Source organism: Fopius arisanus, unplaced genomic scaffold (genome assembly GCF_000806365.1).
Source record: "Fopius arisanus strain USDA-PBARC FA_bdor unplaced genomic scaffold, ASM80636v1 scaffold00014, whole genome shotgun sequence".
In the NCBI taxonomy this organism is placed as follows: domain Eukaryota; kingdom Metazoa; phylum Arthropoda; class Insecta; order Hymenoptera; family Braconidae; genus Fopius; species Fopius arisanus.
This window is the reverse complement of record NW_011887753.1, coordinates 1,593,479-1,618,222: the sequence shown is the minus strand read 5'-3', so window position 1 is coordinate 1,618,222 and position 24,744 is coordinate 1,593,479. Positions and strand designations below refer to the sequence as shown.

General features: G+C 35.7%; 4 protein-coding genes and 1 non-coding gene across 6 annotated transcripts; 3 read left to right on the top strand and 2 right to left on the bottom strand.

The window, feature by feature from the left end:
* Positions 1-1,900: 1,900 nt before the first annotated feature.
* Positions 1,901-3,842, bottom strand: LOC105263380 (ubiquitin-conjugating enzyme E2 J2). Of its 2 annotated transcripts, none has more exons than XM_011299561.1 (5): positions 3,567-3,842; positions 3,222-3,367; positions 2,928-3,162; positions 2,691-2,819; positions 1,901-2,609 (listed from the first exon to the last, which is right to left on the bottom strand). In XM_011299561.1, the coding sequence occupies exons 2-5, from the start codon at positions 3,335-3,337 to the stop codon at positions 2,397-2,399; spliced, it is 693 nt and encodes a 230-aa protein (XP_011297863.1). In that variant the 5' UTR covers positions 3,338-3,367; positions 3,567-3,842; the 3' UTR covers positions 1,901-2,396. The 2 variants fall into 2 exon arrangements, with proteins under 2 accessions (XP_011297863.1, XP_011297864.1); XM_011299562.1 differs by having other exon boundaries at positions 3,573-3,842.
* Positions 3,843-5,061: 1,219 nt separating this feature from the next.
* Positions 5,062-6,887, top strand: Idh3g (Isocitrate dehydrogenase (NAD(+)) 3 non-catalytic subunit gamma). The gene is made up of 2 exons (XM_011299560.1): positions 5,062-5,499; positions 5,612-6,887. Exons 1-2 carry the CDS (start codon positions 5,281-5,283, stop codon positions 6,554-6,556), a joined length of 1,164 nt encoding a protein of 387 aa, XP_011297862.1. The 5' UTR covers positions 5,062-5,280; the 3' UTR covers positions 6,557-6,887.
* Positions 6,888-6,994: 107 nt separating this feature from the next.
* LOC105263378 (probable ATP-dependent RNA helicase DDX10) lies at positions 6,995-9,726 on the bottom strand. The gene is made up of 2 exons (XM_011299559.1): positions 9,513-9,726; positions 6,995-9,387 (listed from the first exon to the last, which is right to left on the bottom strand). The coding sequence occupies exons 1-2, from the start codon at positions 9,633-9,635 to the stop codon at positions 7,111-7,113; spliced, it is 2,400 nt and encodes a 799-aa protein (XP_011297861.1). The 5' UTR covers positions 9,636-9,726; the 3' UTR covers positions 6,995-7,110.
* Positions 9,727-10,523: 797 nt separating this feature from the next.
* On the top strand, positions 10,524-10,596 carry TRNAV-UAC (transfer RNA valine (anticodon UAC)). Its single transcript has one exon. It is a non-coding gene; the product is annotated as a tRNA-Val (tRNA).
* A 1,690-nt stretch (positions 10,597-12,286) lies between these two features.
* On the top strand, positions 12,287-18,063 carry LOC105263389 (nuclear receptor subfamily 2 group E member 1-like). The gene is made up of 8 exons (XM_011299576.1): positions 12,287-12,419; positions 15,621-15,781; positions 15,898-16,013; positions 16,745-16,933; positions 17,011-17,157; positions 17,221-17,402; positions 17,497-17,746; positions 17,834-18,063. The coding sequence occupies exons 2-8, from the start codon at positions 15,645-15,647 to the stop codon at positions 18,061-18,063; spliced, it is 1,251 nt and encodes a 416-aa protein (XP_011297878.1). The 5' UTR covers positions 12,287-12,419; positions 15,621-15,644.
* Positions 18,064-24,744: the final 6,681 nt, after the last annotated feature.

Below are 24,744 nucleotides of genomic sequence, written 5' to 3'. Positions count from 1 at the left end.
TTTTTTTAAAGTTTTTTGTTATAAGTGTATACATATATATGCCTGGCAGCTCTCACTAGAACCATTGAGCGGCGGGTAAGAGTTTCTTATCGGCCATAAATCAAGTAGAAAGTGTTTCTCATACTTCCGTTGAGCGAAGGAATTTTCCATTTTTCACATTTATTTTTCCGCGAGAGAAACATTTATATGAAAAAGTTGAAGAAAAAGAATGGCATTTTTGTGTTAACTTTTTGTTTGTATTTTTCAATGATAAATGTGAGCGAAATAAGGGTGGGATCATGGAAAAATATTGTTTTGGTGCACTCACGGATACAATATATTTTGTTCTAGCGATGTGTGAATAGAAATATGGACTTACCCTCCTTGGTAGATATCTCTGGTCTTTGCCTTTCAATTTACCGTTTCTTTCAAGTGCGTTTCACTTATGTAGCAAGTTTTGACAATAATCTTATCGACTCAACAGCTGTATAATTTATTATTAAAACTGGTACATTGATGGATGCGCATCAAGGCTTTGTAAATATTTATTTTTTTAAATTTCAAAGAGTTAATAATTTGGTCAATTAAATATACATTCAACGAGAATTTCAGGAAAACAATGAAAATGCTAAAAACGTGCTTTTCAGCATCAATGTATAATATGATATTGGATAATATGATCTAATATTTATATTATTCTATTCCTTCAATTTATTCCTCTCATATTTTTCATTTCTGTACTGCTCAATAGGAGAAAGCATGTGCACCAGAAGGCCATTAACTGCTTTATAATGAGGTAGTCTGCAACTAGTTAATTATCCTGCCTCATAGGGGCGACCAAAATGTAGGCAGTAACAGCGTGTCAAATGTCTCCCCTCGTCTTTCATGGAACTTTTTGATTTTTCCATTAATGAAGAATCCTGATGATTATAACATTTGAAAAATCTTCAAATACTGACACTGAATGTACTGTTAGTTTCATTCGTGTATAGTATGGGAATATGAATAGTATGCCCCGATGGCTTTGTATCGCATGGAGATGTTTAATCTGCTTAAAAATACTGACTGGTTAGCCTTGTCGGCATAGGTACAACACACATGTGCAACTTATTTGAGCAAACTTGTAGTTGTCTTCTGGCGCCTGCCTCTCAGTGATTTATACATCGATAGGCGTGTCGAGGATGAGGAAGGGGGTGGTCTCCTTGAGCGTGAACGACTCAAGTATTTTTTCAATCTAGGAGAAACTTCCTTGTTATCTAGCGGTTAAATAAATTACTGTTTGCTTCTTTAAAGAGATTTTTTTTTTTTTTTTTTTTTATTACGACCACTCCCGAATTTCTTAATTTTTCTCTCTATTTTCATTTGTACCGTAAAAATAAATGACTTCGCCTTGTTCACAATTCATTAACAAAGAATGTTATAATTCAGAAGTCTTCAATATTCCAATCATTATGCTCGCTTGAAAACTCCCATTAGTCATGTAGCGAATACGTAGAAATCGATGAGATTGGCTCGTCAGGCTTAATGTAATTGAATATGGGAAAGGGTCCTTCTCATCAACTGCACACGTACAACGCTCCATTCTTCTTCACTGTTAAATTCAAGCAGTCTATATAATTTTGCGTACTAGTAGAAAGAATATTGTATGTTTTAGGGTTTGAATAATTGAAAATAACTTGCTGTCATCAACTTTCAAATTTCACCAAGGTTCACTATAATAATCGTATGATTCATATTTTTAAAAAGATTCTATCCATTTTTATTTTCAATTATGAACAATGTAACACATACAAGCTCACATTGTATCAAACAAATGCTGACGTTGCATTCGTTAATTGAAATATTTTGTTTTTTTCATCAGTATACATAAAATTATAATTGTGAAAAAACATGGTTAGAAAATATAATATCATTTATTTTTTTGTCTGTTTTTGGCTAAGATAAAAACAAGAATAAAAAATGAAAGAACTACTGATGGAGTTATAATTATTGAGATGAGAGGGGCTCTTTGGTAAAGAGGCACTAATGGAAGAACTTGAAAATTTTTCCACAAAGTGACAAGTTATTATAACTGAAATTTTGTCTTCACTCTTTAGAAATTTCGAAAAGAATTATGTAGTAATTTTTTATATTAATGTGGTGACACGAGCACAGCCTATTGATTGAAACAATTGAAAGGAATATGAAGGAATTGAATAAATGCACTATGTGAAGTTTGATTCGAACCGCAGATTTAGAAAAAAAAAAAAAAACCCTCTGAATGATATCAAAAGGAATAACGATGAGATTGACTGAAATTAATTGGAAAAGGTAGAAGCTCGTGAATGTTTTCACGGTAATTATTTTAATGAATTGCTGTTCAAACTCCAATAATTGTTGCATACGCGACCATTGTATCTGAATGATAAAAATTGGATTTATTCCCATGCGATATTTCGAAGAACATATTTAACAACGTATGCAAACGCTGCGAAACCAACTATTATTGCTAAATTTGTCATAGCACCATTTAATGGACTTTGATCTCGTTGAAACTGTTCTCGAATCAAGGATGACATTTCCGATGTAGTCGATTGATGCCTTATTTGTTGATCCAATTCTTGCCGTCGCTCTAATTCATGGCGAATTTCCTAAAAATTATCATTCATCAGTCACATTAGAGCTAATGAAAGCTAGTACATTTTTAACATAACTTTTACTTTAATGCTCACCAATACTGTTTCTGGAAATAATTCACAAAACATTTTATCTCTCAAATTGAATTCTAAACTTTGATGTGCGTATTGCCGTTTCTCCCAATCAGTTGTGTTAATACTACCAAGCGTGGGACTTTTCTCTATCTGAAAATGGATAATAAGAGATTTGTCAGGGACTGTGCTAACTGCCTACTGCTTTCTTTTTAATTCTTAAGATCATGAGTAGCCTCTAGAAAAAAGAAAATTTCTTACCATAAAACTTAATAAACCAGCTAGAATTGTTGAAACACTCCATGCTGGATTCCATGTATCGGGATGAAAATCAGAAATAGATAGGCATAATCTAGTATTGACTTTGAATCTACCATTTGGTGTTGTCATATAGATGCTGGGTGGTAGGAAGGGAAATTCCCCAGGAAATATCAATTTCCCATGGTAAAAACCACCATTGTATGGTGTACTCTCTGGTCCTTTAACCACATAGTGCCTGCAGAATAAATTTTATAGAATATTTGTGAAATAATAAGTCATTTAATTATTGCATACCATTCGAGGATATTTGATGGATTTGGTTCAGCAATTATATATGGTACTGGATCTTTTTTCAGCCTCATATAATCCTGTCTTAGCCGTCGAGTAGCAGTGTTTGGTTTTCTAGTCATTTTCCTGGGTTAAATGACACCGAAGAAATTCTAAATCAACAAATCGTTGGAGCAAAATGATTTTTGGATTATTCATCATAATTTTAAACAGAGCAGTCATTTATGTATTAATTCTTTTTTTTATAATAACGACATGAACGTTTTTCACATATTATAAGAACATTAAGGAAAAACGAATGCATTTATTTCAAAAGCTATTTGAATTTCATATGATGTATTAATGTCTTACACCCACTACGTCTCTTCAACTATCAATTGTTGCAAGGTTAAGTAACGTCAGATGTTAGGCCTGGGATTTAGGAAAAAAAAAATCGACTAAGCAACAAAGTGCCACAATTGTGCTTTTTTCTGGTGAATGAAAATATTTCTCCTCATCCGGAGCATACGAATGTAAACAGATATCAGCCAGTAATTATTTTTTTCATTAGAAAAATTATGTGACAGGTATGATTGCTGATAGTTTCCGTTAAAACACTGTGAACAGACTGTAGATATTGATATACTAATCAACACTCTAGAATGAAAAATCGAGGCCGCGCGATCGTACGGATCAAAGAGGATTGACTGAAGTAGAGGCTCAGTTCTGGGGGTTTGAGTGACCCCAGCGGCATCGTAGTACTGCACCCCAAGAGAGGGAGGGCTCCACACGCAGTGCTGGGGTGTTTTTTTTTTATTAACAAAGTTTTTATTGCAATGCTGGGGTGTCCATCAAGTCGACGGGGCGAATTTTATTTTCTGCAGTATGAATGCTTTTTGTTTTTTATTTGTTTAACTGAAATTTAGCCGGCTGTAGAACGTGCGGAAGAGGGAAACCACATCTTGTGGAATTTCAATGGAAAAAATTATTCAATATATTGAAGATATACCACTAATGAAATTATTTTTTCACAATGAGCGCGTTGTCCTAGCGGTAACGTGCTTGCCTTTTTTAAGACTAGTTTTAATACTGACAATTGTAAATAGAGATGTGATATATAAATAACAACCATGTCGGATGGCCAAGTTTCGATCCCGCCATCATTCATTTTTTTTTTTTAAATAATTCCAATTTTTTCTTTTGTAAATGGCTAATCAATCGAAATATTGGTTAAAAACTGAATAGCTCCTCGATTTTCATGTTCCCCTGATACTTTTTCGAAAATTTCGAATTTTCAAATTTCAGTGAATAACTCCTCGATTGTCATGTTCCCCTGATACTTTTTCAAAAATTTCGAATTTTTCAATTTAAGTGAATACCTCCTCGATGGTCATGTTACCCTGATACCTTTTCAAAAATTTCGAATTTTTCACTTTCAGTGAAAAGAAAAAATTGGCATTATTTAAAAAAAAAAAAATGAATGATGCCGGGATTGAACCCGGGCCACCGGTGTGCCAGTCGAGCACGTTACCGCTAGGACAACGCGCTCACTAGTGGTATATTTTCAATATATTGAATAATTTTTTTCCATTGAAATTCCACAAGATGTGGTTTCCCCCTTCCGCACGTCCTACAGTCGGCTTAATTTCAGTTAAAAATATAAAAAACAAAAAGCATTCATGCCGCAGAAAATAAAATTCACCCCGTCGACTTGATCAACACCCCAGCATTGCATGTTGCGCCCTCCCTCTTTTGGGGTGCAGTACTACGATGCCCCTGGGGTCATTCAAACCCCCAGAACTGAGCCTCTACTTTAGTCAATCCTCTTTGGTGGCACCAGTGGTACACACAAGAAATCGAACAGTATGAGCAGTATGAATGAGCCTCTAGTAGTGTAATTCTCCTGGATCCTCCAAGCCCCAAGGTCCTTGGGTTATTGGTTAAAATAGAAACACTGCATAACAAGCAGTGGGTCAAGTGTTTCGATTCCCTTGGAAACATCAACTTTTCTATTCAAATTTTAAATTGTTTTTTTTTCTTTTTCACTTATTAAAGCATTCATCTGTTAGAGTGAACTTTTTCAAGAATGGCCGCACGCTCATTAGCAAGATATGCTCAATCGAGGGCAATTACACCCCAGATTCATCGGTGCGCCACATCGATGTCTGCGTTTGAAATTCAACACAGAACTCCAACAATCAAGAAGATCATGCCAATACCGAAGGCCCACTACGGTGGTCGTCATGCTGTGACACTTTTACCTGGGGCTGGAATCGGCCCTGAGCTAATGGGATACGTTAAAGAGGTAGATGAGTAAAGACTAATTTCTACCTCATCATAGATTTTTTTATTCTCCCGTTATCTTAATGATGAAGGAATTGATGTTAAAAATAATAAATAGGGAAATGCTTTGGCAGGTATTCAGTTACGCAGGAGTACCAGTGGACTTCGAGGACGTGGACATCGACCCAAATGCAGATGACAATGAAGATTTGGACTACGCCATCACCTCGATTCGTCGTAATGGTGTCGCCCTAAAAGGAAACATTGAGACTCGTTCCCGAGAGGCAGGAGTCCTGTCTCGTAACGTCGCTCTTCGTAATGAGCTCGATCTTTATGTCAATGTTCTCCACTATGTCTCGTATCCCGGTGTAAATTCTCGTCAGAAGAATATTGACATCGTGATGGTGCGCCAGAATACCGAAGGTGAATACGCTATGCTCGAGCACGAATCTGTGGACGGAGTCGTTGAGAGCATGAAGATCATCACTCGATCAAATTCTGAGAGAGTAGCTCGTTATGCATTTGAATACGCTAAACGTAATGGAAGAAAGAAAATAACGACAGTCCACAAAGCCAACATCATGAAGCTCTCCGACGGTCTCTTCCTTGAGACATCGAGACAAATTGCCAAGGAGTACCCCGACATTCAGCTTAACGATATGATCATCGACAACACTTGCATGCAGCTCGTCTCTAATCCCCACCAGTTTGACGTCATCCTGACGACAAATCTGTACGGTGCAATCGTCTCAAATGTTGTTTGTGGCCTTCTAGGGGGAGCTGGATTACTTGCTGGTAAAAACTACGGTGATCACTACACCATTTTCGAGCCAGCAACCCGTAACACAGGTGCAGCCATCGCTGGAAAGAACATTGCCAATCCCATTGCTATGCTCAATGCAGCTTGTGACATGTTGCGTCACCTTGGCCACAAGACTCATGCCACTGTCATCCAAACTGCCATTAACAAAACCATCAATGCTGGTGTCCACACCGCTGATCTTGGAGGTACTGCAACCAGCCGGGATGTCATCGACAGTGTTCTTAAGCACATCAAAATCGCAACCTCAGAATTTTAAACCTTGACAAACTAATATCGTTGCACTTGTTAGAAATCAATTGATATTTTTTCATATCTCATTAAAACAGTTCAGGATTGATCTTCTCAATTGAGCTTTTGGATAATTATCAAATTCAGGACTGCACAATTTTTTTCGATTTAGGTCTGCAGGTGATTCCCTCGTACTATTGTGCACTAGTATGACGATTGGTCGCTTCTTAAAAGTTAAGAAGTTTGGCGATTCAGACAGGGATGCTTTGTAATATATGCATTGTGATCAATTAGTAAAATTCTGCGATTTCTTTCTGTCATTGTAATTTCCCTGACTGATTAAACGACTTGTAATGTTATTGTAGTTTTTAATAGTATTATTATTATTATTATTATTGACATTATTCATGACAAATGGAGTGAGATGGGGAGGAAAGAAAATTTATTGATGATTGTAAGAAAATTCTTTTTTTTTCCCCTTTATTTTTTGGTCAAGTATATATTCACATGCTGATTCATATTTGTGTTTTTTTTTTTTTTTCAAATTTCATTTATAAATATCTTTCAACAAAGGATCTCATTTTAATTCCGCAACAACTCCAGAGCCAATTCCTCAGTAGCTAAAAGGTCACCCTTCTCTGTCACCTCGATCTTCGGTTTTTTATTTTTCTCCTTAGTCTTCTTCATTATCACTAATTTTCGTTTCGATGGCTTGTAAATTTTTTTCATTGCCTCGTCAGATTCTGTTTCATTAGATGGCGTTTTAATTCCATAGATTTTATCCGGATCTGGTAACCACGACAAATCGGCACCATCAGAATCGCTGTCATCAGTATTGTATGTTTCATCTCGAGATCCCACTGCTTCATCTTCATCCTCATTTTCACTCTGCTCCTTTTTCCTGTGAGCTTTCAATTTCCGCTTTTCCTCTCTGTGTTTCTCTCTTATTCTCTCCCGGAAGCGTTCTCTATCGAATTTATCCTCTTCATGAATTACTTTTTTCGCGAATTCAATATCTATACCTGAAGCTTCTTGGTTCTCGTACTCACGAGCCAATTCGGAGACTTTAGATTTTGCTGGATCGATTTTTTCTTCTCCCTTATGATCAAACGTTTTCTTCGTATTAGGCACAATTTTTTTCTTCATGAGCTTTTTAGCAACAGCAGCTTTTGTAAGTGCCTTGTTTTTTGATTTTCTCTGGTTTTGCACCAACCTCTTTTCTTCCACCTCCTGTTCTTCAATTTCTCCCTCAATCTCGATATTCATTCTCTTAATCGTGAGAATATCTTCTTCATCACTGTCCGCTATTCCGAACATTTCCGCTCTACTCCCCTTGCTGATCAGCCTCTGCTCCTCCTTATCATTTCCCGAATCATCATCATCATTATTATAATTACTGCTATAATCACGATTTATCATAAGTTTCCCATCAAAATCATCCAAACAATTTTTTTTCTTCTTCTGCTTCTCCTCATAATTCTTCTCGAGATTTGTTTGCAGTCGTTGAAGAAATCTGATTCTAGGGGGAATGGCAAGCCCCAGAGATTTTGCATAAGCATCAGTATTAAGTACATGAACATTGAAAATTTTCTTGTCCCTCATGTAATACACCGATTTGACATAGGCAACGAAAGCCCTCTGAGCAGTTTCTTTGAGAGCCAGATCTCTCACTAAAAGCGCCCCTAGCTTGATATGAGGTGAGTGCAATTTATTAGGATTTATTTTGATCTCGCTAATAGGAATCTTATGTTCCTGGAGTTTGTGAAGCATATTGAGTTCACTAGGAAGAAGAACGAGGATGGCTTCTCCTCCATTTCGGAATCTGGCAGTTCGTCCGACTCGATGAACGTAGGCATTAACGTCTTCTGGACAATCCATTTGCACCACCCAATTGACTCCAGGGAAGTCAAGGCCCCGGGCGGCTATGTCTGTTGCGAAGAGAACTGCGTTTTGTTTGTTGCAAAAGGCCTCATACACTCCAGTTCTCCTCATCTGGTGCAGACCCCCATAAAGTGCCATTAGGCTGATTCCTGGTCGCATTCTGCAGAGAACTTCGTATGTGTATTTCACTTGTTTGCAACTGGAAAAAAAAACAATAATCTTGTGCTTCAAGTGATTTTTGATAAAGGACCAGAGCATAGCCATCTTTTCCTCAAGATTAATAATCACATAACTCTGTTGGAGACCCTCAGGTGTCAAGTATTCCGCATACTCGTGTGCAGAAACATAGATTGGCTCTCTGAGGCTCAATCTGGCAAGATCTTTCACAGATTTCGTCTGAGTGGCAGAGAAGAGTAGTGTCTGCCTCTCAGCGGGTAAATTTTCAATAATTGCGTTAATCGTTTGTTCAAAACCCATGTCCAAGCACCTGTCAGCCTCGTCGAGGACCACGAGTTGGAGGTTATGAGTGTGGAACAATTTATTGCCGTCCATATGTTGTAAAATGCGCCCTGGAGTGCAGATGATTATGTTGTACTGATCCATCAGATTCTTTTCATGGTCCAAGTCTTTCCCTCCTATTATGAGACCAGCGGTAACCCTGTGATATTTTCCGACCTTCTTCAGGGTCTCAAAGATCTGGTAGGCTAGCTCTCGAGTTGGTGTAATTATCAGAGCACCAAGGCCGAGCTCCCGGCTCCACTGTTGACAGTATAATAATTCTATCACTGGTATGAGAAACGCCAGTGTTTTTCCACTTCCAGTTTTGGCAGCTCCCAGAATATCATTTCCCTTGAGAGCTAATCCAATACTCTGCTTCTGAATGTCCGTTGGCTCAATGAAATTGTGTTCTTTGAGGGCTTTTAGCAGCTTGGATGACAGAGGAAAGTCCTCAAAATTTTTAATATTCGATTCATCGATCTGGAATAAACATTAATTAATTAATAATTGATAATGAAGATTTAAAAAAAGGAGGTCATCTCATTACATCGAAAACAAATCGTTTGGGTTGAGTTGGGGTTGAGTTGGGGTTACCATCAACTCACATTCTCATAACGAGCTCGAAGTTCCTCGATTATTTTATTCTCCGGTATCTTGTGCCTCTTCCTAAACAACTTGACTTTTGCTGGTCCCTGTTCCTTCTTGTTCTTAATTTTATTGTATCCCATTTTCGATTCTCCTGATGAATTCGCTGAACTCTAATGTTGTTTTGAAAATGTTACAGTTGAGGTTATACTAGCACTCGTTTTTGACTTATTCATTCGCGCATGCTCCAAGTGAATGCGTCAATTAAATAATCAGCGGTAAGTTAGTTAGAAAATTCAAATGTTCGATGATAACATAGTTAACATTATTCTACAAGCGGCTACATTTTGATATACCTTAAATAAATGATTGTTTCAACAGAATTTCGATTGTGCAAAAAATAAAAAAAAATCACCCACTTAAAAATTTTTCCAATTTTTTCAAAAAATTTTTCACAAAAATTTTCAAATAAATTTTGAAAATTCACTTTTGGGGTGCTGTGGGATGCATTCATTCCTGCTCCCACTGAATCTTTTTTTTTTCAAAAATTGTTTTGCAAATGTCTTCGAATTATCGATACTCTCGGACTCGCGCTCTGCCTTATCTATACACGGGCTCCAAAAATTATCGACACTCTCGGGCTTGTGACCTGTGAGCAAAACAGTTACTCACAGGTACGGGCCCCCACCATGTTGACGGTTTTGTACAGGCGCTGACAATCTCCCCTATAACCTCTGGCAGCATTCTTGTGTAATCCTCGTGAATCTAAAAAAATTTCTTACTCAAGCGTTACACCTACAATATCCTTGGAAAAATGGCACCAAAAAAAAAAAAAAAACGAAAAAAATCCTCGCCGAAATGGAGATTGATTCATCAAGTGTGATCAGCTCTACGACATGATGAAAGCTCGAATAGACTACTTCGCTCTATGCCACTCAAAACAATTGTATATATTTTCTATCTGCGGAATTGGGAAAAGGAATCTTTGTATGATAAATGATTTATCAATGAGGTGTTGTATTAAACGTGGTGGTTCCGTGGTGTAGCGGTTATCACGTCTGCTTTACACGCAGAAGGTCGCCAGTTCGATCCCGGCCGGAACCACATTTTTTTTGTCGTGATTTTTTTTTTTTTTCATATTAATAGCTCTTTATATTATAAAAGAAATCAACGGAACCTAATGGAGAAGCTCTCAAATCATGAGGATTATGTTTGAATTTGATGGAATAAAAGACGATAAATAAAAAGCAATGTTTTCTTAAAACTTAATTTTTACTATTATGGATAAATAAAAATAAAATAAAATTTAAAAAGATAGGGTGAAAACAGCCTAGAATATGTTGTCAGTGGTGAGTGCTGAAGAATCCCACTGGTGTCAAATTCTTCATGGGTGAATCGTGGGAAATGACAGTTGGGCTCTTGTCGCCGTGGTCGACGGTTCATATATAGAGAATTCCACCCGCCCTTTCTAAATTGAGAAGAAAACTCGAGTGACAATACGGCTATCTCTTCCCATTTCTCTTACCTATTTGGCAAATCATTGACTCCATCCCCTTTGTATTTTTATTCAACACCCAGTATTCCCAATTTTTCATCAATTTTAGTTGATGGAAAATGAACTTTTTCTTTCACTAGTGAATAATATTTTATTCAATTGTAGGAAGAAAAAATCCAGAGCGTCCCTTAACTCAAGTGTCTGACGTGATTGAACCCGCTGTAAGAGATAAAAGGTTTCCCTGTTTAACAAAATAGCGCTTCTAAGCCATTAGCCCGACCGCTGCCTTTTCCCCCTTGTTGAGATATTTCTTTTTTTCCACTTCACCACTAAGAAGAATAAAACTGCTTATGAATTTGAGTGATTTACTCGATTTATATATTTGTATATTTGAATGATGTTGATAATTGAAATTCTCATTGTAAAATCTCAATTGTCTCAATTTTAAGATTCAAGAGAAGAAGTTATTCATTCTACAAGATCATGTCGAGAACAATTCTGTGTGAATCTGCCACAGTTTCCTCTACGCATATTCATATTAGTATTGCGATGAATATGTTAATAAATTAATAAATGATTAAATATTAAAAAATTTATGATGGTCGGCTCGTTTAGATTATCATCGCAATCGTATTTCATAAATAACGGGTTAATTTAATATAACGTAGTAGCACTACTATGGGGTAGTAATGATAATGCTGAATGAATTTTATTGAAAAATAATTGTTTTCTCGCACAAAGTAGCATCTCGTCCGTTAAGCTCACCATAATCAGAGTTATTTCAAACGAGTAGGAGAGTATAAGGAGTCATCTGGTACGGAGCGCTAAATTGAGAGATTCAAGATGAAGAAGGCGAAGAGTGAGAAATAAAGTTGAAAGTAGGTAGGTAGGTAGTAGCAGCCCCATCGAGTTGACTTTAGCGAGTGTATCTGGCCGTTCACTCCGGCGATCGAGCAATCCAAACTCACATTACACACACCAGCCCTATCCAGCTGTATCCGAGAGGGTTGCAACACATAAACATACCCTTAATTCTCACCAATTGCAAACTCCTTCCGAGGGCTATCGGCAAGCTCAATGCCCCGCCCAACGACCAATCGAGCTTCGTCGACAGTGTCTTCACCGGGCTAAAAGCTCTACGCGTATCTATCCTTTATCGCCATTGGGCGTCACCTGGGCTTCAACTCCCCAGTGCCCCTATCCGTGATCTGGATCAAGGCGACCCCGAGGCCGTACAAGGAAACCAGAAAATTATCAAACCATAGATCACAACACAACCGAACCAACCACCTCGGATTATCTATTTTGCTATTGTTTCGACAGTATTGTTAATCCTTTCAATCAATCCATTATTTATTTATTTTTTTTCATCAAACATTTTTCGGTAGTCTTTCTTAACAACTTTGTGCAAGTGGGAGCGTATTACTATAAGGTACGAGCACTCTCTTTTTCCATTTTATTTTTATTTTTGTATTTTGTGTAATTAATTATTAATTAGTAATTTTGAATAAAAAGCGTCCTCATTCGAGAGAGGTGATTAGTGAAAAAGTGAGGTGAGATAGGTTGAGTTACCGTTTTTCAATTAATTCTATGTAATTGATTCAATTTGTGCGGGTGAATCAGTACTCATGCATTGTGTTGTGCTATGTATTGTTATTGGTAATATTAATATTATTTATTAATCATCATCGGAATTTAGGTTTAGTTTTAGTTTGAGATAGAATTAAAAGCGGGCATTGTGGAACCTTGTGAAGAGTCACGTGTGACACGCGTACGTGATTAGTGATTAGTGACCCTATAATCGAGTGCAGTACACCTGTAAAACCACTTTTCCGGTGTATCCACGACTCTGGCGATTGGTGTAAAGGGCAGTACCCTATTATTACGGTATCACTGCATAATTTACGCATATGGTACTTGCATATGTTAGGTATTTAGCTTTTAACAACTCGCCACAATTTTTTTTGCCTCAGACGAACAAAAATTAATAAATTTATCGTATAATCGTGTAGCGTCTTTTACATGATAAATATATAAATACTGTTGTTCCATCTATTGAGTATTGGACCAGCTTATTGGTGATGGATAATATATTGAAAGGGTTAAGAAAAGTTGGAAAGACAATCGCTAAGTTATGGTCTGTGCGGAAAGCCCCGACAAAAGTAAAATGATAAGGTTTACGGTCACGCAATCACAGCTATATAGGCGTGTGAAGTGAACACGTGCTTGCTGGTGTCCCAACACAACACCAGTGGATAAGATATAAAGCTTGATGGAGTCAAATTAAAAATCAAGTTGTAATGCATATATTTAACATTGCCGTATCATTTAATGATATCTCCAATTGTAAAGGTCCCAGAGAAATCATCGATATCCAGGTGATTATTACTCAGCACTGAATTTGATGCGGTTCTTTTGCGGCCCAGACATTTCCCACAGCCGACAACAAAAAAGGCATGTGTTTTTTTTCTCAATGAATTTCTCTATAAAAATTCGCCGAGTAATTTTCTCCTCATAATAGAAGAAAAAAAAAAAGAAAAAAGAAAAAAATACGTCAATGGGTTATTTTTTTCCGTGACAAATTTCATGTTTTTCATAATGATTTTCCATAATGCTCGAAAAGTCAATGAATCTCAAATTGATCTGGAAATTTTTCTATAAAAATGCAAGGATATCAACATTTATTTATCAAATTGTTAAAGCAGAGGATCAGAATTTTTAATGCGAAAAAATGCAGGTGACATGACTGGGGAAAAAATAGGATGAGAATTAGCATAAAAAATGGGACAAAAGGGAGCGATACCTTCATTTTTTAGGCCCTCGAGTTTTCGACAGCCAGCAGCCCGTCGCGTACCCAATAGTCATTCGATTGACATTAGCCCCAAGGTTTCTGGTGACATCGCGGTGGTTTCAAAGTGGTGCAAGGACTTTTAGTCACTTGAGTTGTTATTGAAGCGAACGGTGATCGATGGGTTTGCATTATTTAAGCTTTGATATTTGACATTCTGCATTTTATTATTGAAAGTAGCTCAATAATGGCAATGCCCTAATATGAAATGGGCGTTTGTTTTGCCAGTATAGATCTTATTTGATCGTTGAAATTTTCATGATATATAAAATAAGATAAATAAGTATCTAGACATGCTCCACGATGCTTCGTTAACAATAAACGATAAAAAATACAATGATTTGTTGTTGAAAAGACAGTTGATTGGAGTAATTCTGCAATATTACGGAGAAACGATATGAATGACGATATCATCAAGAGTCAATAAAAGGCTGAAGTTTGATTTAACGACATGAAAATAGTTTTGACTGTCGATAATTTGTTTTGTCATGCCGTCACGGTGTTCCACCCTCGATTTCTCAGCCCCCTCGACCTCCGGAGTCTCGATTTCTTCGACATATGGTTTGGTTGTCAGTCAGGCGTGTCATGCACGTATGTAGCTCAGCCCAATGGGGTTAAATAATTCGACACCCGCTCTTTCTAAATACAATGTGTTATTTCAATAGCAGTTTCAACGGCATATTAACTACCTCAACCCACTTGTCCATTCATCTTCGAGAGTCAGTTATAGTTGAATAACTTATCTTTAATATTTACGAGATTGACCATAATGGACAATATTGTGACGTTAGCACCGATAATGAATATAAAGACAGCGGTAATGAAAGGATAGAAAAAGTGGTTGGGTTGTAGTGGTTGGAGGTTGAAAGTGCGTGGGGTACGAATTGTCGACGGTTCGAGCTTCGTCTCTGGCTCTGGCTCTGGCTGCGGCTGCGGCTGCGGCTGCGGCTGTGTTTGCCACTGCGACTCTGGCTTCGTGTCGGAGCTGCTGCATTATTGAGCCTGAGAAAAGAGCAGGTGGAAAAAGCCTCGGGGGCCTCCTATTAGCGATAGGGTTAGAGAGGGAGAGCAATTTCAGGAACGCCCTGAGGGTGAACGCGCGTGCCAGGGCGCTAGTCTTTCCTCTTCAATGGCACAAAAAAACCTTGGAAAAGTCATTTGATGGGTGGTTACCTTGAGAAGGGTTAACAACTTCTCTTTTATTCCTAATTTGTTGCCATAGAATGAAAAATAATGTTCCAACATGTTTTTTCATGACTCATCAAAGTAATTTTTAAAATTGACAATGAAAAAACAATTATGTATTTAAAAGTATATTTCATTGGATTGCTAATTCATTAGCAAACAAAATGTAATTGGTTGTTAAATTGAAAAAATGTTAAAGTCAACGGAAAAATCGTAATTACACCCCATGGAATCGATGGACAATAGTGTACCGACAATATGGAGAATGAAGTACAGTTATGGATCGAAGTTTCGTAGGGTTTGAGCAATTGTGTAGCTAGGCTGAACATCAACCTCACGATTATCTTCATACAACATGCACACTGAGTAGAACCAAGTGGTGGCAATGGTGGTAAAGCCAAATGGCCACTTTCCACCATCTTATAGCCACTCGCTGTTAAATTTTCATGCCCAGTTTATTGAATTATGTGCTCGAACTATTGAAAACTCGATATTAAATATATTTATAAAAAATTTATATTTTAAATTTTATCTTTTATATTCTCCATTACTTTTGTGGAGAAGAATTATATATTATCAACGAGTCGATGAAATCGATAGTTTTAGGACGAGTTACTTGGCTGGATGAAAATGGAGGAACAGAATCGAGATTCGACTTTATGCAAAGTATGTGGGGATAAGGCATCGGGGAAACATTATGGTGTGCCGAGCTGCGATGGATGCAGAGGATTTTTCAAGAGATCTATTCGGCGACATGCGAGGTATAATATTTTGGCATTGTACATTATTGTGTATTGTATAGCACTTGATGATATAATTTGATAATGATAGCTTGATAATTTTCTAATGAATATTTTTAAAATGTTAATTACGCCAGAAATTTAGATTATGTCTGCAAAGAGAACGGCCAGTGCATAGTGGACGTCTCTCGGCGAAACCAGTGTCAAGCCTGTCGTTTTGCTAAATGTCTAGAAGTGAATATGAAGCGAGATGGTAAGAGATCTTCCTATTCTCCCAACCCCTAAATATGAATTACCACAAAAAATGGGCTAGGAATCACTCCCGACTTGTTCGTCATCTTGAATAAATACAGTACAATGCATCACTTCTCGCTACTGTGGTGCATGAGAGATGAGGGGCTGTAGTAGTTGAAAAAATAAGAAAAAAAATCTCCACCCACATGAAATGAAATGAAATGAAATGAAAGGCCGAATGGCTTGGTTCTTCGGTGTGTCATGAGCAGGCTTGAGTTCACAGCTTTTGTAAACACCAGCAGTCTCTCAATTCACTCCAAGGGAGGGAGCACTCAACAACTCGGGTGATAATCCAAACACTTGATTGAGACGAGATACCAATTAGCTTGAATGATATTGCGGATAGAATTTCACTATCGAGAACAAATAAAGTCTCGTGAGTTTATCACAAATTACGTCGATCGCTTTTATATAAATATTTCATAATAATATTGTTAAATTATTTCTCCGAAACTCTCCGCTACTCCAATAGCAGGTGTGTGTGGGTTTTATAAAAAATCAATAGAATTTTCTTGTCATGTCAGGTGAATAAATTTTTGAATGGTAGAAATGTCATTTCTCTTTTTCGATAACAAGTGGATGTGTGGCATAAAATGCGGAGGCGAAATTTTTTTACAAATAAATGTGGGACAGGGTTGGGTATTGGGTAATGGATGCTCCAAGGGATTTCGAAGGAAGTGTCATTTTCAGCGGTACAACACGAGAGAGCTCCGAGAAGTACTTCGTCGTTGGTTAGTGCAGTGAGAAGAGCACCCTCGGCGATATATCCGGCTGTATCACACGTCTACCACACCACTGCCACTCCAGCCTACCATCCCTTACTCTATTCAGGGCTCTTTCCATTCAAGCCGACAGTAACAACTTTTACTCCTGCCCTTCGTAAGTACACTCTTTTTTTTTTTTTTATTATTATATATTCTAGTACTTTTTTTTCAATGGTGGTCCCTTAACTTTAGCCCACTTTTTGCACCGGCCCACGCCGGAACCTCTGGCCACTGCCGCCGCTGCCGCCGCTGCCACCGCTGCCGCCGCCGTCGCCAAGGAGGACGAGGTGACAAGCTCTGAGGAGGCTAACAGTATTCGCCCTTGTGAACAACAAAAAGGTTTATCTTGACAAAACTCATTTGATAAATATAATGTTTTAATAATAAATAATCAATTAACAGATACAGTCGGCTGCTTCAGGAGTTCCCTTCGACTAGCTCCACTCCCAGGAATCGCCACAACATTAACAGAATACAGTGTCTCTACTCAACCACTTCTACCCCCTGAAAATGTTTATGAATCAGCCGCGAAGCTTCTATTCCTCGCTGTCAAATGGGCTCGGAGTATTCCATCATTTTTAGAGGTAATAGTGCAATTAGATATATTTGAATTATCATAATTTATATTAAATTAAACATAAAAAAATACATAAAATGCAATGATCTACTTATTTTAAGTTATCATTCAGAGATCAGGCTATTCTTCTCGAAGAATCGTGGAGCGAATTATTCGTGCTGACAGCAGCCCAATGGAATTTTACCATGGAGGAATCACTGTCAGTGTCCTTAATGCTTCTTCCAACCGAGAGGCAGCAACTCATAGCTGAAGAACTTAGGAGGCTTCGAGAATTACTAGCAAAATTCACCATCATGCGGGTTGATCATTCTGAGTATGCTTGTTTGAAGGCCATTGCCTTATTCAAAGGAGGTACATATTGTACACATTGTATAAACATTTTTTATATTGTATCGATATGCTTGACGACACGAGAAAAATTTACCTGCATTTTTTCAGAGTCCAGAGGCCTGTGTGATTCAGGTCGGGTTTCTGCCCTTCAAGAGCAAACAGTGACCGTATTGGGGGAGCGTGGAGCCGGTAGAGTGGGTCGGCTTCTGCTCCTGTTACCCCCGGCACGAGCTCTCTGTCGTGGAACCTTGCAGGAATTGCTCTTTAAACCAACAGTCGGTGATGTCAGTGTCGAGAGACTTCTCGGAGATATGGTTCGAGCAACCAGGCCCTCATAACCCACATCCACCAACACCATTGTCAAGTTTTTATTTTTTTTTTTTTTATTAAATAGTAACATGGCAGCATCACATGTCACATCAATAATATAAAAATATTATAAACCATAATATTATCATTTTGAACACAGTCAAATTGACTACTTCTTCATGATGGACACACATACCGCAAAGCAATTTTTTTGTTTTTTTTTTTTTTTTTTATCCAATGGATGAGTCGATAAATTGTTATTAGTTTATATATTTCATATCGCAGAGTCTACTTTTTTCTAGTTTTTAATATTAATTTTGTTTTCTTAAAGTTTATTATTGAGCTCGTGCATTACTCTGACCAAGATATTGCACTGTAAATAGTTTTAATGGTTATCAGAGTAATTAAATTGTTGTTGTAATAAACCATACAGCTATGTAAATCAATTAATCACTTACACCATAATGATGAAATACAGAAACCAATACTTACATCATCCTGTTACTGAGAAATGTATGATTTTTTAAATCCATCTAGAATGTATTTCTCTTCCCTGTCCCCTGAGACTTGAATAAATTAAATGTTATTTCCATGTCTGTTATTGTTTTTCACCCGATTAAACAAATAAATTGATTTATTCAATAGATAATTTTTTTCACAGCCATTTTTATTCTATTCTACTTGATCAACAAAAAATGAAATAAGGAAAAAGTAAGTAATAATGGAGAATCATAAATCATTGTATTATACTAGGACCGCGAATGTTTTATAATAATGATAATTGGTGTTTCGATAGTCCTTCAATGAAAAAAAAAAGGATGGACTGTAAAGTTCCATGGCGGAGAGTCCTTATATAAAAAGGAGAGCATAATGGCTACCTTTGATAGGTTCGTTGATATATACAAATGAAAGAGACTGCGATAATATCGAAATTCAATATCAATTTAAATCGATTCATATCGACTCAAATCCAAATGGAATAATATTTGACACTATCAAAATGTGAATTTCGAGATGCTGCAGGGCGCCTTTGAAAGAGTCGGCCCTATTTCCGTGGGTTTATAAAGGCGGGACGAAATTTGATTTTCTGTTTGGAAAATTTTAAGCATGCAAAATACAAGGTAATTGGTCTCCATGAGTCGACCTTACTCAATTTAGTCAATTCAGTTATGACTAACTATCGAAACATCAATCATCATTTTAAAAAACATTTGAAAATGGGAACTTGATTAAATTCGCTAAAAGTCGCTAAAAATTCGTCTTTAAAAAGTATTATGGGCCGTGAGCGGAAGGATGCATTCTCAAGTGAACGTTCATGACGGTGGGGTATTTGGATTTATACGTATTTGGATCGATTTTAATAGATCGACTTTCTTCAATTCGATTTTTGAGCACTAAACATTATGCTCCCCTTTATATATATGAGGAAAGGGCAGGTATGACAACATGTAGTGGATAAATGAATGAAAAGAGTAAAAATTGTAAAACACGAATATATTTCTTCTTCTTCATGTACAGATGGGGTGTAATGCGTGGATTTTAATGAGGTATGATTAATTCTGCAGCTATGAGAGAAAAAATATGCGAGGTAGTTTAAGCTGTGAACGCGTTTCATCATTATTCTTCATTAATAAATGTTAAAACGCCATTATATTTCCATTTACTATTGAAACTATTGCACTTGTGTGTATATTTCTCTGCTTTCACATTGTCGCGGCACATATTGTTAAATATTTCAATGAAATATCGAAACAAAAAATTGTTTCAACGATTCTTTCAGTTTATTCGTTACAATTGTGAGTTGTATTTGCGCTGAGAAGAAATACTGTAGGCTGTATTATTTATGGTTGCATACATATAAGTGAATGGGTTTTTTTTTTCTTTTCTGTTAAACGCGTTTTATTTTTTGTTTTTGTAATTTTTTTTTTTGACGGGTTTTATCCAACACTTTTTTTTTTCTTGCCCGCACTCGCACAGACGAGACGAGATATCGACAAAATATATTTTTAATTTAGCTTTCGCAGGATTGAATTTAATTGAGGAACACAAATAGAAAAGTCAAAAATTAATTTTTTTTTGCTTTTCTTGTTTTTTGCTTTCATTTTTAGAATTTGTTTGCGCGCACACCGAATTCTATAGCTAAATATACAGAGCAATTTTTACGTTCACGTATTCATTATTAAAACCATTTCTTTTTTCAATTAATTTTGATTGTAGCAGTAGCTGTTTCTCCACATGAAGTTTTCGAGAATAAAATAATTTCGTTAATTTGGAAATTTTTATAAATTTTTCATTCTAGTAATTATTTTGTCTTCTTTGTTTCGTAAAAATTTTTGCTGTCTTTTAAAAATGAGAAAAAGTATTTAGCGGAAAAATTTTTGGCACCTGGAGGAAAGCCTGTGCTACTCAGCCATTTAGCCAGCCTTAATGCCTATTTCTGGCTTTTAAACGCCTATGTATTTTTCATTTGTAATTCTTAATGATTATATTTATGATTTAAACATTATTCACTAAAAAACCCCGTTAATTTTTCATGTATCCTTTCATTATTCGTAGGTAATGGAAATATTTATTCCGATAGTTTCCTCAATTTTGGATTTCATCGAAGTATTCAAAAGAAAAATCACCGTTACACATAAATATATATTATTAAGAGAATGAATGCAATGCACAAATGTAATTTCCTTTAGAACACATTGGACATCTGTTTCGTTAATTATTAACTAATTTTTCCACGCGTCTATTCGCAGTACCACGCGATGTAGTTGACCCCCCCCCCCCCCCGTCGTCAGAGGTTTTATTTTTTTTCCATTATTTTTCGACAATTGGAAAAAGTTTATCCGGATTCTTTGTCTCATTATCTTCTAAAGTTTTGTTATTAGAATTCAATCCAGTATTTTAGTAATTGAAATATACTTAAAAAAGTCGAGAAAAAAAAAACATTTAATTAATTATGAAGCAACAAAAGTATTGGAATTGATGATCGTAAAAAGAAAATATTAAATGAAACTGGGACATTGACACCGGATTGTCTTTTTCTCTTAAACATTAACCATAATCACCATTATATGAGTATGACTATATCAGATTGGTCGTTTGAAGTAACTTTGATCTGAAGTATGCTAATCCCAAAGCGAAACAAATAAAATGAAATAAGGAAAAAAGAAACCATAGCAATTGCGAAGCAGGGTACAAGCGCGGAGGTGTGTCTCCGTCGGCAGTGCGCCATTTCTCTAATTAAAAGAAAAAAATTAAAAAAAAAAGTATATAAAAAAAAATTGATTAAGCATCGTTACGTTTATGAATAAATGATTAATTTTTTTGTGGGCTCCGCGGCGTCGTACCGGCTGATGACCCTTCATTATTTTAAAAATTATTATCTTGTATTCCGTGTGCATGCAATCATCGTTATACACTTTTTCATTCAATGAAATCTGTGATTCAGTGGTGAATTTCTAAAAATCAAGTAATTGAAATCAAGGTGTGATTATGTTGAAGATGAGAGACCAGAGGAAGATGTCACGAGATATAAAATCTCTTGACATTTTTCACGGGTCCAACTCGTTACGATTCACCACTTGAACACAACATTCACCAAAATCGTCCAGACTATGGGCTGGAGCGAATTATCATTTTTTTCTTGTCTGATTAATTTAATATACGAATCAATTTGACATCGTTATCGTGTCTGTAACGGTCTCCAGTGCATGATTTTTTTTTTTTTTCGATTTTGATCCATTTTTGATCACCGAAAAAATACAAATTCCTTCGGAATTCAATATTTTTGTAATGATTTCGTTGGAGGGCCGGTACATTGCGCGATAACAGATGAATATAATTCTGTGATCTCGTCTCGTTTTCCGATTTAATCACAATATACAATTAATCAATTAATAATTAATAAAATATACAAGTTTTTTACGGGAAAAAATTGTTCGTATAAAATTAATGAAATATTTTTAATTTCCCCTAAATGCGTGCTTCAAAATGATCAGTTTTTTACAGTAACACCTGTAACGTTTCGTTATTCGATGGAAATATTTTATCGGATTAAAAAATTTATTGATAGCAATAAACAACTGTGTAACGTTGGGAGAGGAACTGAGAACACGACTGCTAAGGGAATTAATAGTTAATGAATAAACCATTAGCGTCTGCATAAAAAATTGTGGATCAATTCAACAAAGAACAAAATAAAGGTTAAATTGTATGACATGCAAGATTGAAAGAATCCTATTCCAGAATTATTTCTCTATTTCTATTTTTCTTTTAACTATTTTTTAATTCCTAAAAAAATGAAACTTAAACCAACCACCGGAGGGTTTATCCTCCGAATGAAAACTCGTCACTGCACCAACTAACACAATTTAATTCACTGGATCATTCTAAGATAAAGACCTGAACTTGATAAAATGAAATGGTGACTAAAAAAATGAAGTGAATTGCCCCTTCAATCACCAATAAGTTGAATTATTTTCATCAGACCTGCAGAAGGGAGCCGCGATTGCTTTCAAATTTCTATATATTGTCAAGCGACTAATGATTTAAGGAGATTTATTCTGCCCACTACACTTTCCCCAATTTCATTCAAACACATTTTTTTCTTTCCTCTCGAGATCGAGTTACTTCAGGGAAAAAAATGTCTCACTATTTTTTTCTCTAGAATCGATATTTTTCAGGATAGCTCGATTAGAAAAAAAAGTGAAAAGTCAATCAATTCATCGTTTTTACCGTTCTTATCTCTGAACAACCACTAATTCTATCACTTTCGTCAATGACTTCGTATAAAAAAAAAAAAAAAAAGAAAATTGTAATTCCTGAGGTAGTGGACGAGTTTGGGTAAACATTTATAATGACTTTTTCTTAAGTCCGACTTAACCATACCAATATAATCGACAATTTCCGAATTCCACATCACGAAATTTTTTGGGTTTCAGTATTTACTACAATTAATCCTCCCTCAATCATTAAAACTTGAAAAGAACATCGAGATAAAAATGATAATGGTGTGTTCACACGTGCATCTGATGCATCTGAAGTGTGATTATCTTGATTATGATTCACCATAAATCTATTCAGCTAATCAATAGTAAGTAAAAATATATTTACACTGTTGGAGGGGGTTTGTCATTATGTTGTGTTATTATTATTTATATTATTACTCTTATTATTATTATTATTATTATTATTATTATTATTATTATTATTATTATTATTATTATTATCGTTATTTTATGTTTATTATTATTAATAATAATATTATTATTATTATTATTATTATGATTATTATTTATCATTCTAATTTTTTCATTCTAGCCGATTGACGACAAATCCCAGAGATTTATCTTCAGTTAATGCCCATTGTTGGCAATAATTAGGATAATAATAGATAATATCATACGATTCAAAGTTCCTATTTATCCTACCTATTATTATTCTCATTATACTCACACCATTATTCTCACAAATATCCCACATACTCAATGTTCCATTCATCTGTTAATTCTCATTTAACTTGATCACTTATGAATAAGCTTCTTCACAATGTAATTCAACCGTATGAAACGTAAAAAACATCTCTCACTCATGTGTGTCTCGCGCGACATCGAATTTGCGCCCTACTCGTTATTTTCTATTATTTTTTTTTCTTTCATTGATAAGTGATAATTATTCTGTATATATAGTATGTTATGACTTGAAAAAATTACATTCTTTCAATAATAACAATGCCCAAGTGGTTACGATAAGGCCCATTTGTTTTATTCAGACTATTCATCCTATTTTGTGTGAATTTTGCTTCCATTTTTTTTTACTATCGTACTCTTGTCGTTAAGCATGTTTCATTATCCCTTGAATTAATGAGTAATGAGTAATACTAAAGCCCAAAATATCTCGTCAAGATTCCTCTTGTGTTTACATTCCTCAGTCCGATTATAAGAATTTTGTTTTTTTTTTATTTTCTTCGTTACGTCTTGTCTTGACAATTCTTGTCATTGACTTTTTCTCCATTCTTGTATATATCAGGTATATATGTATATATGTATGTATGCATGTATGTATGTATGTATGTATGTATGTATTTATTTGTTTATTTGTTTATTTATTCATTTATTAATTTTTTTTCATAATACTATTAATTATTTATTAGGGTTAAAATTACGTGAAGCCGGCAGGTTTTTATTAATTTATTAGTACGTTTTACTTATTTGATGTGTGCGTGTGTCGAATTTATTCAGTTCAATGAGTCGTCAATCTGTTGGTGAAAATTTGTGGGAAAGTGATGAAAAGATCTCGTAACGGATGAATAGAGAGAAAAATGTATTCATATTTCATCAGCAATCGTTCACCATTGATATTATTATTTCCTCAACAGATTTTTCTCACTGATTTGTTACGTTCTCATCATCTCAACTACTCGCTTGAGTTATTAGTCTTCATGGTTTTTCATATATATTCATGGCATGAATCGTGCAATTGTTACACGTTATAGGTACTAGATCTGCACTGTCCATTTTCTTGCATACTCAATTCGTTGTGAAGCAGAGGATTTAATGCTATTTCATTCATCTTCTTATTCATCATCAGCATTTTTTCAAGTTCACCTTACATCGGATCATTTGGAATTCCCATCTTCTGGAGTAACACACAATTACCATGTCGGCGCGATCAAATACTTTGTTTTTTTTTTTAGATATTTAGATACTAACATT

What these genes read in the sequence shown, in the direction of transcription:
- LOC105263380 (XM_011299561.1), bottom strand. Translation starts at nt 3,337, where the DNA reads ATGACTAGAAAACCAAACACTGCTACTCGACGGCTAAGACAGGATTAT. An exon ending in CTGGTTTATTAAGTTTTATG is followed by an intron (nt 2,820 to 2,927) that starts GTAAGAAATTTT and finishes ATCCATTTTCAG; the next exon opens with ATAGAGAAAAGTCCCACGCT. An exon ending in TATTTCCAGAAACAGTATTG is followed by an intron (nt 2,610 to 2,690) that starts GTGAGCATTAAA and finishes GATAATTTTTAG; the next exon opens with GAAATTCGCCATGAATTAGA.
- LOC105263378 (XM_011299559.1), bottom strand. Translation starts at nt 9,635, where the DNA reads ATGGGATACAATAAAATTAAGAACAAGAAGGAACAGGGACCAGCAAAA. An exon ending in TTCGAGCTCGTTATGAGAAT is followed by an intron (nt 9,388 to 9,512) that starts GTGAGTTGATGG and finishes TGTTTATTCCAG; the next exon opens with ATCGATGAATCGAATATTAA.
- Idh3g (XM_011299560.1), top strand. Translation starts at nt 5,281, where the DNA reads ATGGCCGCACGCTCATTAGCAAGATATGCTCAATCGAGGGCAATTACA. An exon ending in TAATGGGATACGTTAAAGAG is followed by an intron (nt 5,500 to 5,611) that starts GTAGATGAGTAA and finishes ATGCTTTGGCAG; the next exon opens with GTATTCAGTTACGCAGGAGT.
- LOC105263389 (XM_011299576.1), top strand. Translation starts at nt 15,645, where the DNA reads ATGAAAATGGAGGAACAGAATCGAGATTCGACTTTATGCAAAGTATGT. An exon ending in AACTTTTACTCCTGCCCTTC is followed by an intron (nt 16,934 to 17,010) that starts GTAAGTACACTC and finishes CCTTAACTTTAG; the next exon opens with CCCACTTTTTGCACCGGCCC. An exon ending in CATTGCCTTATTCAAAGGAG is followed by an intron (nt 17,747 to 17,833) that starts GTACATATTGTA and finishes GCATTTTTTCAG; the next exon opens with AGTCCAGAGGCCTGTGTGAT.